The following is a 16,556-nucleotide window of genomic DNA, read 5'->3' on the forward strand; positions in this document are numbered from 1 at the left end:
ATTCAGCTAAAAAACATTAATGGTGTCTCTGCCCAACACTGTGCGGCCTATCTGCTCCCAATATCTGATGTACCAGTATTTCTTCATTCATCACTGCATTCACATGCCCTCAGATGAAGCCAGTGAACCGTGAACGCGCAGGGGAGAATTCCAGAGAGACCGTCTTCGGTGTCTACACAATCAAAGTAGGGGGGGCGGAAGGAACCCTGTGGCGCTGCGTCTGTGTCCACGTTCCCCAGGTTCGGCGGCCCTCGGGTCGTCATGTCACTGACTAGCACTGCACAGAGGCTGATCCTCGAACCTGCTCTCCCATGTCCAGACCGCGCCCGGAATCTCCCTTCAAACTGCCGACTGCGATGAAAGACTCAAATGAGCCGCTTGCTTTCGTCTCGGAGAAGATCGAGAACCCGGGATCGGGACTGCGTCAGGATACTCCTGTTTCTTCCCCCATTTTCACCTCTTCAAATCGCAATTTTCTCAGCATGTAACAGTTTTTAAAGGCACTGCTATTTAATTACAGTACCCCTCAAGGTCCATCTGGTTGTGTTTTCTCTTTATTCCTGAAAATTGCCAAATGGCTGAATTTATCACCGAGCCATTTGAAGCCCAGGAAAAAGGGAAAAGGAAAGAATAGAGCTGAAATAAAGCTGCTGATGCAGATCATGTTTCGAGTTGAGCGTTACAGTGAAGACCGGTTGGAGTTGATGAAGCTGGACTCAACTCACCCAGCTGTAGAATGGGGTCAGGGGTCTTCCAAAGGCATTACAGCAGGGGGCAGTGGGACTAGCTTGTATTGAACTACAGAGATGTTTACTACCTTCACCTCAACACCCTATTAACTAATTTTCATGCACTGCTGATGATGGATAACTCAATTTCTAATAATAGTCACTTTATGTCAGCTTCAGCATAATGATGATGGCTTCTACCATTTACACTAACCAGCACATTAGCAACAGCTGCTGTTGCACTGCGTGAATAATGGTTGTTTTGGTTCTTTGTGTTTGCCTTTTGCGTGGTTCGTGTTGCTGGAACGCCAGAGATAGTGTGGACGGTTGGTCAGTAGTGAGGCCACACACTGATGTTTTCGCTGCGGTCTTCTCGCCTCTTAATATGCGCATGCAGCTAATCGGGTTTCCCAGGGCCCACTCTCCTCCAAGGTTATTGAGGGAGCGGAGGGAATAAATATTAAGGTGAAAGAATCAAAATGAGAGTGAATTTGCACATTAGGGCTGTGCAAAGGCTGAAGGATGTTAGTTCAAACTCCAGTTGTTGCACCTTGGAGAAAATGTTTAACCTCAATTGCTCATAAATGTCAGACTATAAATTAATAAATGGGAAACTATGTTAGGTTGTGTTGCATGAAATTTTCTGCTAATAAACTGAAGCCACTTAGAAATGAAATATGATTGCGCATGACATGAAAGTCAACAGCATGCAGGTATTAAAACATATCTTGAAGGTTATGATAAATTGATAGAAAATGGAATGTATGTGTGGCACATACTGCTGAGGTGGAAGTGTGGACCTTGGACATGGATAAAGTCTGAGACCAGGAGCCATGAGATTAAGAAGAATCTTATTACTGATATAAATGGTGTTGTGGGTATCATTTCAAATCTTGAAGGAAAAAATATTATGGGTGCATCTACACCTTTTCTACAATACCTTTCTCGCTCTCTCTCTCACACACAGACACACACGCACACACAGAAGAAGAGATTTACTCTGTTGTTAAATGTGTCACAGTGTTTTGACATCTTCGCATTCGTCTTTGAGACATGAAAGATATCTAGGCAGGACCTGAGAGCTCTGAAGAGAATACGAGGAGTATCTGTGATGCATCAGACACCAACCTACAAGCACCACAGAGTTATATAGGCTAACAGTGAATAGACACGGCCTTTCAAAAAGCCTGGGCTCCAGGTAGATTCACATGCAGTACCATGAGACGAATTAGTCTCACCCTTTCACAGTACAGGTGATGCAAGGAATAGAGACGTGGTCTTCTCTCTAAGCCTGACCTGCATGATCTTTGCTACCTATCATGAAGCTACCATTAAATAACCATTTGGAGCACAGAGTTCTCCAGGATGAAGCACATTCCCATGAAAGAAGAATTACTATGTTGAAAGATGATGGCGTGCCATCTCATAAAAGATTGAGCGTTTAGCTATTTTCTCTTGTGCTCATAAAAGGAGACTGACAACTAAAGATGGTCTATGATGGAGAGCAATCAGACAAGCACTCATATGACTCCACATTATTGAAATGGACTAGAATCATGCTATTTGTACTGCTGGCATTAAGTAAATTAATTCATCACTGGTTTATGTCACCTTGAAGTTGTCCTGTCTCCCATCCTGGGTGACACTGGATTAGGGTTGGGTTGGGTACCAGGGGTTGTAGGTCCTAATACCATCACCCCTCAGACCTAATATTGTACTGTTCCTGGGCAACTGTTGTCGCAGCCATTAATTTCCATATGTGGGAACCGCTGTGAGCTACAGGCCTGCATTCAAACATACAAAAGGCTACATTCTCTCTGGAGCACATTATTATTTATGCAGTCATGTAGTTCAGTTATATACCGGCATCACCACCTCTCCAGTCTTGCGGGCACCACAAATGCTCAATGGACTTACGTACAGATGTCGTGCGGACAAATGAGGCTTGCCTGAAAATCGAGTGGAACACGAGCCCCTTGTTATGCTTATGATGATATGGTGATATGATGATATGAAGTAAACAGTTTCCATATTCCTGCTTGGTTCGCTGTCTCACACACCCATGTTTTCATGGCCTCGTTGCTAAGTGACTGGTACAATGACAGCCCTCCTTATCTGACTGGCCTCCTCAAGCCTGCTGCACGAGCATGAATAATGGATATTCACTGATGTATAAGTAGAATAGATATTGATACCGGGGTGCTCACCAGAGCTGTGAAATACTGGACAGGAGTTGTCTGTCCCCATTAAGAGCAAGGTCTGCCTTTGGGAATGGAGGGGGAGCAGGCCTGAGTTTCCATGAAACATTTACTGATATGGACTTTTTGGACCGAGCGGATGGTGACCGCGCACTTTAATTTTTTAAATTTATTCCCCCCCCCCCCTCCGTTTCGTTTTTTTAGCTGAAGCCTGAACTTTTTGGCTTTGATTTAGGACGCATTTTCCGATTTGACGAGAGCTAATGCACAACGCAGGCTACTTCGTCAGGAATTCCGTGGACGTTGTCCCTCGGTACTTCCCCTCCAATTAAAGTTGTAATATTTCGTGGACTTGTTTCTATCACACATGACGAGTGAAAGTACACATTTAGGAGCGGCCCCATGTAACAGTGACGTTTAATTACAGCACACGTCGTCACCGCAGAGTGTGCGTGTGTGTGTGTCGCGGGTCACCCTATTTTCTCTAAAGCTCACAGCGACAGCTGAGAAATGTTATTCGCGTTACAAAATGGGGCGACTTCATCATTGTCCCTACTGTGGCACTTTTATTAATGTGTTCTATTAAAGAGGTGTGAAGTTTTAAGACACGTTCCGCCACAGACAGCACTCAAAACTCTCTCCCTCTCTCCGTCAGGTAAACCGGAGCGTGTCACCGCTGCCAGTGCGCATGCGCGGGGAGGCGGCGGCTCCTTTATGAAGCCTCCCCTCCCCAGCCGTTGGACTCAGAGTCGCAGCCCGCGGTCCGCGAGCTGGAGATGGTGTCCCGCGCGTGCTGCATTTTTCACGCATGCGACCAGCATGCGCGTCCAGGGGCAACATGACAGCTCGCAGCCGAGAGAAGGTCGCCCCGCCGCTGCGTCTCTCCGGCGCCTGCGGTTCGGAACGCGGGTTCTTCTGCTACGTCCTGCTGGTGGCGGTGTGCGCGCTCTGCTACGGTAACTCCCTGCGCGGGGAGTTCGTGCACGACGACGTGTGGGCGATCACCAACAACCCCGATGTGCGACCCGGCTCCAGCCTGCGCGCCGTCTTCTCCGACGACTTCTGGGGCAAGAGGATGGCGGACAACACGAGCCACAAGTCGTACAGACCGCTGTGCATCCTCAGCTTCAAGTGAGTGAGTCGCGTCGCTCTGCCGTGCGCTGCGTGCGTTCGCCGCACCTCCAGTGAGTCCTGCCTGGGGCTCGCGCGCGGCACGTGGGTGTGGAGAAGTGCAAGTGGCACGCGGGCGCGCGCGGCGGGGACAGGCGCGCACTCGCTCACTCGCTGGCTGCTGTGAAACACGGCAGCGGCGAAGAAGGGTCCGGAGTTGGAGGAGTGGGATTGTGCTCTGGCGCGCGCGCGCACACACACACACACACACACACACACACACACGGGACACGGACGGAGGAGTGCTCTGACAGCGCGGCGCACGGCGGCACTGCAGCTCGTGACAGCGCCCCTGCGTGTGTGTGTGTGTGTTCGTCCTCCACACACACGCGTCGGGACACTTGACTTGTTGCGCAGTAAAACACGTCCCTCGACTTGCCGTGTGTTCGGGCGCCGTTCCGCGCGCGCCGCGGTCACTTTCCAGTCAGACTCCGAGTGTGTATGTGTAAGTGCTTCTCACCGCGAAGCGCTAAATAATTCTCCCGCGCGAGGACCGTGTTCTCGCACTTATTTTACACTGTTTTGTGCTCCCTTTACTACCTCAGTAGGTCTCTTCTTGCGCAGAAACGAACGCAAGCCCCGCTTCCTAGTGCAGTAAACACAGTAAACGTTGTAAACGTCGGAGCAGGAGCTCAGCCAGCCTCGATTGTAGTCACAGGAAACATGGTACACGCAGTAAAACGGCACTGTGGGATTCTTGGGGCCCAAACTCCAGAGGGCAGTGATAGGTATGGCCATAAATCATAAGTCATTTACCATGAATCATACCGTTTCGTGCAGTCAATATCAACAGGGACCTTGTCCATCTGTGGATCTATTGGTCTGTCTGTCAATTTATCCCACTCTTGTCCAAGATCACTGCAGTGTGAGGACTCGCACTCTTTCTAGTGTTCTTTTTTTTTCCTCTTTTTTCAGAGCACATGCTAGAAATCGCTCCATCGGTGTCAGATGAAACACGGTGCTGTGGTTAACACGGGATCGACGTTAGACGACGAAACAAACCTGGCGAAAGCAAAGCTGTTAGGCGAAGCTGTCGATCTCTTAAGTGAGACATATGACACACTAATAGCGTGGAAAGTGACGCGCGCTATAGACCGCAGGCCGTTGGTCCCGAGGTGTGAAGATGTGGATTTTCGAGAGTTCTGGAGACTCCTCTGATGTTGAGAGGAAGCACGTTCCACCGTTCCTAGTGGGGGGGAGTGGCTGATCTTCTCCAGGTTTTGAAGATCGGGCAGCTGGAAGCAAGAGATGACGTGACCCTTGGCGGTGGGCTTGAGTTCGGAGGAAGAGAACCTGGAAGCGACGGGCCAGAGTCTTGCATTAGATCCTAACATCAGTCTGGGCCCAGAGGAGACGTCGGGACGCGGGAGTGGCGCACACGTAAGCCAGGAACATGGTACACCAGGCGAGCGCCAGCGTTCTGGATGAAGCCCAGCCATTTGGGAGTCATTTGGCAGTAGCTCGACTCTGAGAAGGAGGCCGTAGCGGTGTCGGATTTCCCACGTCTTCCTATCGCCTCTGCAGCACGATGGTCGTCTTGAAACATCTTCCTTCCCTGCACTCATGTATTATTAACGTACTCCCTCTCTGGGTAGGTCTTGTAACCTCGCAGTGAAGCGGGACTGTTTTCAGTTCGTTGGTAGTTCGTTTCCTGAAAGAATTTCGGGAGCTTGGAATTTCAAGTTATCTCATGCCACAGGAGAAAGATTGTGATAGATACCTCGTCTCCCCCCCCCTTTCTTTCTTCAATGACTGACATTGACACTTTCGTAACTGACTCATAAAAGGAAGGAGCTGTCAGACAGGATGAGGACAACAGAACATCAGCTCATTGAGCGACCGATGCGACCCTTCCTCTAGAGTAGTCGTGTGTGGAAATGCACCGCGTTATCAATGCTGGATATTGACTCGCAGTCGGGTAATGCGAGCAAAGTGTTGCAGACTCGCGTTGGAGAAGGAACCAAGATGTTTGATCTTTGAGGTGTTTAACCTGCGTTGCTGCGACAACCATCTCCAGTTGTGTGTATGGCTAAATAAGCTAATCTATGTAATAAGCACCCATTGCCTATAATAACCAGTTGGTAGTTGTCTAGTTGGCGGGGCATCTGGAAGCCCCCACTTGTAGGTGCACTCAAATTTTCTTCGCTGGTAGGAAGAGGTTTTCTCAGTGTTCTTGCACTTCTGTTCCCATACAGTCGAGCCTGAAATTACGGGAAAGAGCGATGCTTCTGAATATAATGACCTCATCTCCGTGGATGCGATTTGAATTCCGGTGCCGCTTGGTATTTTGAATGAAGATGCGCTCCTGGGTGGTGTGCTCGTGGAAAGTCCTCACGGCACGCTGGTGCTACCTGTTGCTGCCTTACTGTAAGGTAGGACCGAGCGGACCGAGAACCACGGGGTCGTGTCCGTGAACCGCCGTGCAGGAAGACGGGGTGCAGAGGGGCAGCACGGAGTACGGCAGGTGGGCACGGGGGTCCGAACGCCACCCGGCTGAGCTGTGAGACGCGTCTGCATTTGCATAACCTCGCTAGACGTGGTGACGGTTATCAGACCTTATGGGGGACGGCTAGATGCTCCAGAAGGGAAGGACTTGCTGCAGCTTTAGGGTGATGTCACCGCAGGTAGATGAGCTCTGCGGATCGATCCTCCTGTGTGCCGATTCCCCTGGGCTCCGTCTCCAGCCTCGGTCGTGCTCTGGTTTAGATAGCAGCAAAATGTGGATGTTTGTGTGTGGGAGGCTCTGCTTTGATTCGACTTGTCAGCACGTAGTCCAATTTCATTACTTTCGCAGTAGTTTGTTCCGACATTTCAACCTTTATCAGCGGTAAACGTTTCTGCTGTGTTGCTTCGCTGTCATCCGGAGGCGTTGAATCGCGTTACGATGACACGTGCGCTCGTGACCCGCATCACCTGCGTGAACCCTTGTTCACCCGCCGTTCTGATGCCGGTTGCCTGGCCGGACAGTCCTCGGGGTGAATGGAGAGCCGGACCTTCGCGGGGGGTCGAGGCCGAGAACTCGAGACGGGATGGGACTCGTGCGCTTCTTCAGGTCATCGCTGCTAATATTCGTTCTGGCCTCTCCAGCTGCTGCTGGTGCTCACTGGACCTTCTGCCTTTGCTGGAGGTCATGGTGAAGGTCGTAAGTCAGGGGTCACTAAAACTGATGTTGGATGGGGCCTACAGAAAGATTATGTGAAATTGGGCATCTTCTGTGCATTTCTTAGGTGGAGTTTTTCTTCTTATTTTTTAAAAAAAAAAAAAAAAAAAAAAACTTTGTCGAATGCTAGAGTCCAGGGACTGAGGGCTATCGCTAAATCTCCAGAATCTGAGAAACATCCATTTGTCACATAGGTTAATATTCCCCCAGATAAGGCTGCGTGGGCAGTCGCACCATGGAAATGTATTTTTGGAGCCCGTTGACCTTGATGAAACTGGATTGCATTTAAGGGCTTTCTTTTTTCTTCCCCCCCTTCCTCTCTTTCCCTCCTCACATTTAGTTGATGGAATGGCGCTTGAGCCTCTGGAAACTGCTTTCTGCACACTATCTGTCAAGGTTCGGGCCTCAGCGGAGCTTCTGCAGACAATTAAAAGCGCGTGCTCATTCATTTCTTATTGTGCTGCCGAATTTCTTAATAGGAGAAGGATCAATTCTCATTCAAATGTCCTGGTGGGCTGAAAGGGGGGGGGATAAGAAAATGTCTGTTTAATTAATTCTGTTATTGAAAAACTGTTCAATATTTGAGGGTAATATACACCGCCGGGCCGTAAGGGAATCTGTTAATATGAGTGCGTATAATGTGACTCTTCCAGGAGGCAGGAACCGTTCGGTGCCGTCCCCTGAGCGGAGCATCCCGGCACCATCTCCTCGGACGCATGCGGGGAGTGGGAGCTGAATGGCTTTAGAATTGATCGAACCTCATCTCTGTCCAAAACGGCTGTACGTCGCGTGTACTTCCACGTGGCTGGATATGCGGCAGAAGCAGCGTAGGTTTAGCGCCCTCATCCAGGAGTTTTATTCCGCACGCTTTTGCTCGCTGTCTCGGTGCTCCAGGTCCTCTCTACCGAGGTTTTGACCGGCGTGAGAAGTAAACGATAACGTCAGGTTAGGACGCATCGTGCGTGTCCTTTTCCCATCTGCAGGACACCCGTGTGAGTGTACTGTACGTTTAGTGCTAAAATGTCAAGGCCGAATAAGAACAGCGTTTTGCTTTTAGTCGATACGCTCGGCACAGCCGCGCTTTATTGCCCGGACCCCCCGTGGGCCTTTAAAGCACTGCGCTGGAATGTGGAGGTGAGCTGTGTGCGCCACATGTTGGCGTTTGTGCGTTATGTAATCGTTGACCGATCTTTGGAAACGGTAGGCCAATGAGCATGTTATTTGCTCATGGCTCTTATCTAAAATGCCGTTAAATGTTTTATGGTAAACTGTTTTCATCTGAATTTAATTCAGATCACAGAACAGTAAACATAGATTAGTGATGTACTGTGAAGCGCGTGCAGTGTAGGTTTCATCCCCCCCCCCCCGTTTCCTTTTCCCCGAGTTTAGAAATTACGGTTCAAAGCCTTTTTTTAATCTCTACCTCCACAGCATTTTGCTCTGTTCGCAGTGCCCTGCAGGCATCGAGGAGGGAAAGACCCAGTGTGCATAACAAGGCCCCTCTTAGGCCCAGTCATTTCACCGAACCCTCCTTCCTCAGCACACTTGGAGCCACCAGCAGTCTCACCGCAGAGTTCTTAAGAGTGTTTCTGGGTTCTTCAATGCAACTGTCTTTCTCTCTCCTCCCCTGTCTCCTTCCGTCGTTGTCCACGCCTCCTGCTCGCAGACTGAACATCATGTTGGGTGGGATGACGCCGCTCTACTTCCACATGGTGAACGTGGTACTGCACTGCGCCGTCACGGCCCTGCTGATGTACACGTGCAAGAGGGCCGTGTTCGACGACAGCCGGCTGGCCTTCCTGGCGGCGCTCCTCTTCGCTGTTCACCCCATCCATACAGAGGCGGTGAGTGTGTGCTCATCATCATCATCATCATCATCACATGACAGGAGCAAAGGTGTGGTGATTTGTTCTGTTGTGGAGGACCTTTCCAGCGCTGCTCTTAGTGCTTACTGATCCTACGCACGTGTGCCGTGGTCTCTCGTGACTGGCGGTTGCCACCATCAGATACCTAACCTTCCTTACCCCACTGGTGCAGGTGGATGGGGCACTTGCCTGGGGTGATCTCCCAGCTCTTTGCCGCTGTACCCATGGCGGATTTTTTTTATTTTATTTATTATTTTTTTTTTTTTTTTGGGTGGCCCGTGTTCCTCACTTGTCACATCCAAGTAGACACTCTAAATACTCAAGATGCCTTTGGCAGAATTTCAAGCTTTCTGTCCTCCACCCCTGCTTAACAGAAACCCCAGTGGCAGTCAGATGGAGCTTAGTCACTATATAGACCCCGGTTTTTGATACTGAGACACAAACCAGGGCTTCTCCTGCCAGACGTGTTCAAGGAGCCACTGCCTGGATCCCACTCGCCACATGGGATTCCGCTCACTACTGCTCAGTTTGGATGAATGGTCACATTAGGGAGCATATGGGCCACAACTCACGATCACAGAAATATTGTAAATGTATTTCGCACTATTTATGGATGTACTCTGATCTGTGTTTAAGCGCCGATAACGGTGCAAAATAAATTGGCAAATTTTCTACGCGCATGAGTGCTGCTCTTGTTATCTGTGGCGCTTGCTTACGGTCGAGAGTCCTGCACCCAATCTTAAATTGGACATAAATTAGAGCTGAACATCACCCATCTTTAACTTTTAGGAGTTGGTATACGTTCACATTTACAGTGTACGTTTATTCCTTTAGATGACGCTTTTATCCAGAGCGATTCACTGTTAAGCCACTTACGGTTATTTACCCATGTATACAACTGGGTTTTTTTTTTTTTTTTTTTTTTTAATTTTTTTTATTTTTACTGGAGCAGTTTTAGGGTATGTACCTTGCTCAAGGCTACTACAACTGGAGCTGGGGATCAAACCTGTGACCTTTGTGTCCAAAGGCAGCAGCTCTAACAAGCTGTTCCATTATTACGTTAGCAATGCTCTACTATGAGTATATCCCTCGTTCTGCTCACTGCTGCCCATTGTTGGTCATCTACAGTAAGTGTGCACCGCTCCAGAGGTGCACACTTACTGTAGATGACCGCTGGCACAGTTGACCAGCAGCTGTGGTCAACCCTGTGGTTTGAAAATTGTGGTCAGGTCCCAGGCCACCCTGTACCAGCGCATGATGTGTTTGGAGTGAACAGGTTACATAATCCCCAAAACCCGGTATGGAGGAACAGCTGGTTCGTCTTGTTTATCTTGATGAGCGGGGAAGGGAGGGTGGGACAAACAGAGAAATCAGAGAGACCCACTCTTTTTTTTTCTTTTCCATTAGGCAGGCTTCAGTTGACTAAATAAGAATTATTTCCCAGCCAGACTGAGTAGTAAACAGTTCCGGGCAGCTGTCTGTTGGAAAGTGTTGGAAAGAGCAGCTTAATTACCCTCAGCAAAAAGAGCTGACGTTGCCTCTGAAAGGAATGCGACGTATGTGACGGGAAGGGTGTTCGCTGGCAGAACGTTACGCGGAAACGCAAGGAAGCGCAAAGCGGCGTCGCCAACGTGCCGCGGTCAAGTTGCGGGTCGTGAAAAGGCTGCTTTTAATGAACGTTCTCTGTGTTGAGGGTTCAGGTGATGCGGAGGGCTGGCGAACGCAGCAAGGAGATCAGTCGCGCTTGTGCCTTTGTTGTTGCCGCGGCGAAGAAGTACAAAAGGACTCGGCTCAACGGCAAGCAAAGGAGAGAGACACACACACACACACACACACACACACACACACACACACACACACACCCTTCCTCTAGCAGTTCCAGCGAGAGATTTCCTCTCCAGGGAGTGTCTGTAATTGCCTGTTTGGGATGGAGGGTGTTCAGTCCAGACGTTGTGCTGTCAGATGGTTCTTCCAGGAATGTGTTTGTTTCAGATCAGATGTTGACCACTCTCTGCTGTCCCATACCACTGAGCGTGGACCGTAAACACGGGGACGGGCTGTGGGGCCTCAAGGAACCTGAGGGAATGTGATGCTAATAATGAATATCTGGTTGAAAATCGAGTTTTTCGCGTCCCTTTATCATGGGTCTCAACCTGTTTCATCCTCCCTCTTATTCGACACACACAGGTTCCTGACACGGGCTTTCGGTGAAGTTCACGTACATATCGACACGTGCTCTGTAACCCTATTGCAGCCGTCTTTCCTTAGTGATGTGCGATGGTTGCCAGTGGGGTGAGAAGATGCATTAATGATTGCCTGTCTTGAACATACAAGGGCTGATGGGGCATCATCTGCCGGCGCGATGGCTCGGCTGCCTTTGCTGGGTGATCGTGGCAGAGGGCTTTGGACCGAGCTACCCGGTCCTGTTGGTTGCAGACCTTTGCAGAGCTGACCCAAGTGCCGGCCTTGATTCGGATGACTTTCCCGACGAAATATCGGCTGCCGGTCCGAGCCCAAGGTCCGGAGTGCCCCGACGTTAGGGATGGACGCGTCCTGTGCGTGCAAGAGAGCGAAAGCTTCGTGCTCGTTTGGACGAGTGCGTTTTTTTCCGACGACGGCAGGTACGCGCAGATGGGTCCTTTCCGCCGCTCTGGCTCCAGTGCGTGGTGAGAGAGCTGAACGGCTGCCATGTGACAAGAAATTCCTCAGGAATTGTGTAATTGCTAGCAACGAGGCAGCGCTGAGCTTCCACTTAAGTGCAGTGCTTGGCAGTTGGAGGAGTTTGGGATGATGAGCGTGAGGGGTGTTGTATGATAATGCAGAGGCTTATAATGTGTACTTATGGTCCCAGCAGACCCTCCTCTCCGTCTTTCATTGATTATACCTAAGGGGTGAGAGGAGTAGATTGCTGCATCGTCTCCTTGAGGAACTCTTGGTGTTGGGATCTTGTCTGTAACTCTGGGTTTGTCTTTGCTGTCAGAATGTTGGGAAAATGCTTGAGGTTTGGACCGTTAACTGGAATTGCCCTGGTTTGTGGCACCTCTGTTGCAAGTTGATTTGCATTTACATTTATTCATTTATCTGACACTTTTCTCCAAAGTGACTTACAGTGTGAAGCTACTTACCCACCTCTATAAAGGGGTAAATTTTTTTTTTTTTTTTTTGGCACATTTTGGGGTAAGTACCTTGCTGAAGTCTAGTACAGCTGGAGGTGAGACGCCAACCTACAACCTTTTGGTCCAAAGGCTGCAGCTCTAACTACTACACTAGAGCTGGTTATAGCAGTGAGGTGCTTGGAAGCCTTTGCCTTCTTACACTGACCTCAGGAAAAAGAAAATGCGTCCACCGCTCATCATCTAAACTGGAACCCAGGAAGAGCTCTGGACCCGTCACAACATTTAGGTATTGGCAAAGTGAGGAGGCACAGGCTCTCCTCTCCTAAAGGTTATGACCTTGTGGTCTTCGATGCCAGGAAATGGGGCTGTTATTGGATCCGGCAGCTCTTCTGCCATCTAGGACAGCAGATGTGCTCTTTGATGTTCAGATGTGTGGTTTAGCATGTTAAAGCGGTCCGCTTGGGCGTACTGAATCAGTCCCGGTCTGCAGTAAGGCAGGTGGGCGAGGAGGGGAGGGGAAGGGAGGGGAGGGGAGGGGAGACTAGAGGGAAGGCTTGGTTGAAGAGGAGCAGGGAGACAGGAAACACAACAAAGGATCCTTTCTGTTGCTTCATGAATAAAATATTCCCCTATACCTCTCTCACCTGCCGCAGTAGATGTTTGGAAGACGGACATGTTGTGGGTTTTTTTTTTTTTTTTTTTTTTTTCTCCCCCCTACTACTTTGTCCGGGGGGGTAGGGGAGGACAAACGCATGGTTGCCTGTGCATCATCTTTCCAGGCATCGCTGTTCATTTTCTAGAAATTTCCTGGAGGAAAGCATACAGCGTCTGCAGTTGGTCGGAGCAGTCCTGCCGTTAATTAAATGCCAAACCGGTTGCTCTTGCTTTCCACAAAGTCTCTTCATAGCTTTTTCTAAACTGGATTTTGTTTGCTGCATCAAAAGGGAAATTTTGCTCATAGTTTGATGTCGAAGCTACATCCCCATCAATTCCTCTTATTCTTCCCCACACAGCGCTTCTAAAACTCGCACTTTTCGCTAAGACTAGCAGGAGGTTGGTGACGATGGGCACGCCGACGAGCTTTCCGCCGGCAAATGTGCGCTTGCGGTCTCGTTTTGGTTCCTTCCCCTTTCTCAAGGTGATTCCGGCTTTTACTCGGCACGTCTCCCGCTTCCAGCCTATGCGCTAAGCCGCACGGGCATCAAGCTGAAACGGCTCTGAAAGCGCGAGCGCATTGAAGCGGTCGTGGAAGCCTGTCTTTCTCGCCGCTCGGGGGTCCTGGCCGCACTCCCGGCGGAGCCCGATGGCCACGGAGGGATTTCCCGTCTGCTTTTCTTTTGAATAAGTCTTCCTGTGGGCTGTGTTGCCCTGGGGGGGGGGGGGGGCAGCAGGTCTGGGAAGGTGCCGGTTCTGGCTGTGCTGCGTCCCCCGGGTGCTCCTTAAAGAAGCTGTCGGAACACCGATCAGGAGTCGGGCTTCGGTTATCGATGGCAAATACCCGGAAGCTCCGAGCGTGCGTCTCCTCCACGGGAAGGGAAACTCTCCAGAGATATTCCAGCCACTAATGCTGAGGTTTTGTTTCCCATCACTAAACATGCGCTGCGGCCATGGAAAAGAGTAGGTGGCAGCGGGTCGCTGTGGGTTCGGAGGTGAACTGTCACGGTCAAAGAGGCAGACGCAGTCCGGTATGCGGTGCCGGACATTTGCTGTCTGGGGAGCGAGCGGTGCCAGGTCGTGATTCACAGCGCCGAGGCTGAGCCCCAGAATCGCCGTGCGCGCAGATGATGTCTGCTATCAACTCTTCCCCGCATTCGCGAGGCAGGACGAGGCAGGGAGTGGCGCCGGGGATTTATGTCGCCCCCAAGGACGCACCCGGCAGTGCATCACGGCTGCCGACGGGGAAATGGCATGTTTACTACTGCGGTGCCGCTCTGCGCCTCTGCTCTGACGAACTGGGTCTCGGCAGAGCCTCTTCCAGGTGACTGTACATCCTGCCTCCTCACCTCTGACCCCTGAAGGTCTGCACCGTCACCAGGCTTTTGTACCATCCGTGCCCTGCCAGCCGTGGGAGTCCTTTAGCCACCTTTAGTTAGCGATTTAAAAAGCAAATGCTGGCAGGTTCCACGAGGGACCCCAAACTTACAGGTTCCTCTCAGCCTCCCCCACGTGTTTCTCTGCTAGACCTAGCAGCGTTACTTTATTCTGTGCTGTACCTGTAACAGAGAACTTTGCTCAAGAAGAATGACATCGTTGTCTTATTAATTCAAACAGGTGTCTGGAATTGTGGGAAGGGCAGATGTCTTGGCCTGCCTGCTGTTTCTTCTCAGCTTCCTCTCCTACATTAGGTAAGAACTGTGTGTGTGTGTGTGTGTGTGTGTGTGTGTGTGTGTGTGTGTGTGTGTGTGTGTGTGTGTGTGTGTGTGTGTGTCCAAGACTAAGTTCTCCCCCCTGTACCACACAGGAGCGTGGGTAGCAGTTGCCCGGGCGACGGCTTCCCGCCCACGGTGTCGTCCTGTTCGTTGGTGCTCAGCCTGCTGCTGGGGTCATGTGCCATGCTGGTGAAAGAGACGGGCGTGACCGTGTTCGGCGTGTGCGTGGTGTATGACGCCCTGGTCCTCTGCCGCCGACCCCTCCTCACGTGAGTGTAAAGTGGTGGGCGGGTGTGCTGTACCTCAAGGCCTTCCTCTTGCATGCTATTTTCCACTGTTTTCTCTTCGTAAAGAGATGTCTCATTTGCTGGTTGGGTCGAGGGTACGTTGAGACAAAAACGGCTAGTGTGATTGTCTGTCTGTCTGTCTGTCTGTCTGTCTGTCTGTCTGTCTGTCTGTCTGTCTGTCTGTCTGTCTGTCTGTCTGTCTGTCTGTGCACGCAGTTAAGACTGTTTTCATTTAATTTAATTATGAGTTTTACTTCCAGGAAGGTGTGACAGCAAAGATGTAATTGGAAATGGTGATTTACCATTTTCACCCAAAGCGACGCAATTGGCAAGATTTTGCCTTTGACGTGATTTAAATGAGTCTTCGTGTGTGTGTGAGAGAGAGAGAAAAGGGCCCCCACCCCACCCTCTTTCTATTCCGCAGAGTCCAACGGCTCTGTAAGGTCCATTGTGTACATTTTGGTTCGTTGGACATCCGAGGTCTTAAACCACCGGCCACCGTGGACAGTGCTAATGTTGACCTTTAAAAAATGTCACGCTAATAAAAGGCGGGAAAAAATTGAGAGGACAGGGTACGAAGGACCTCGCGCTGGTGTGTGTGTGTGTGTGTGTGTGTGTGTGTGTGTGTGTGTGTGTGTGTGTGTGTGTGTGTGTGTGTGTGTGTGGGCTGTACTGAGATTGCGGGCCCACACGCTGACCCTTGTGGTACGTTCCTTCGGAGCGCTGTGACAAACGGTACGTGAAGGAGTCGACGTGTGGTCTGTGAGCCGACCGGGCCGGGCGCTCGGGCTACGACCCACAACCGCTTCTGACCTTCATCATCGTAACAGGCGGTGCGCCACCCTTTGGGCAAAACGGGAAGTCGTGGGACCTGTGTATGCGCAGCTGTCGGAGGTCTTCCAGCCTTCCGTAATCTTCTCCTTCCTCTCCTGACTGAGACGTTTGTGTGTTTTCATGTATTTTGCCAGAGTTGGAATACAGATAAAGAACTTGTGGTTTTTGTCATCTGTCATTTTTAAGTATTGATTTTTCCCAGTAGTGGATGCATTTTGGGGAAGCTTTATTTTATTTATTTATTTATTTTCCCTTCCCTTGCCGTTCGCCTTGCAGCGGTGCCTCATTTACCCTCAGCGTGTTAAGCAGCGTGTCTCCTGTATTCAGCTTATCAATGCGTCACATTGTTTGTGACTCAAACCTCAGCGCTGAAGGCCTTGATGCTGCACAACTGCTCTGCTCTTGAAGAGCTCTTCCCCTGAAAGGAGCCTTTTACCCTGTTAGGAATCGCTGGCCCTCTCTGGCTCTGAACCGCTGAGACGAAACGTGGATTTTAAAAAAAAAAAAAAAAAAAAAAAACAAGCTGTGGCTGCCGAGTCCGGTGGGGATAGAGATTTTGGCTGAGAGCAAATAGCATTTCCTGCTTTGTCTGTCAGGTGTGTTTGGTAATGAAGCACTTTCCACTGCTTGGACTGGGTGATGTATTTTATTTCTTTTTTTTTTTTTTTTTTTTTTTTTTTTCTCTAAAATAAACACAATTGGGCTACTGCGTCAAAGTTTAATTGGTGTGTAAATACCTTACATTCTCACAAGCTGCTAATGTAACAGCACATTTTCCTCCTCTCATCCAGGCAGCGAGGTGGTGGAGGAAGTGAGCGAATGCAAATAA

At 50.1% G+C, this 16,556-nt stretch overlaps 1 protein-coding gene across 1 annotated transcript in view; it reads left to right on the forward strand.

The window, feature by feature from the left end:
* Positions 1–3,583: 3,583 nt before the first annotated feature.
* Positions 3,584–16,556, forward strand: part of tmtc1 (transmembrane O-mannosyltransferase targeting cadherins 1) — an 80,520-nt gene continuing 67,547 nt past the window's right edge. The window contains exons 1-4 of the mRNA XM_029247249.1: positions 3,584–4,057; positions 8,923–9,100; positions 14,509–14,582; positions 14,699–14,875. Of these exons, the coding sequence (XP_029103082.1) occupies positions 3,735–4,057; positions 8,923–9,100; positions 14,509–14,582; positions 14,699–14,875 (752 nt within the window). The 5' untranslated portion in view covers positions 3,584–3,734. The remainder of the gene's footprint in view (positions 4,058–8,922; positions 9,101–14,508; positions 14,583–14,698; positions 14,876–16,556) is intronic.

Source organism: Scleropages formosus, chromosome 21, assembly GCF_900964775.1.
Source record: "Scleropages formosus chromosome 21, fSclFor1.1, whole genome shotgun sequence".
In the NCBI taxonomy this organism is placed as follows: domain Eukaryota; kingdom Metazoa; phylum Chordata; class Actinopteri; order Osteoglossiformes; family Osteoglossidae; genus Scleropages; species Scleropages formosus.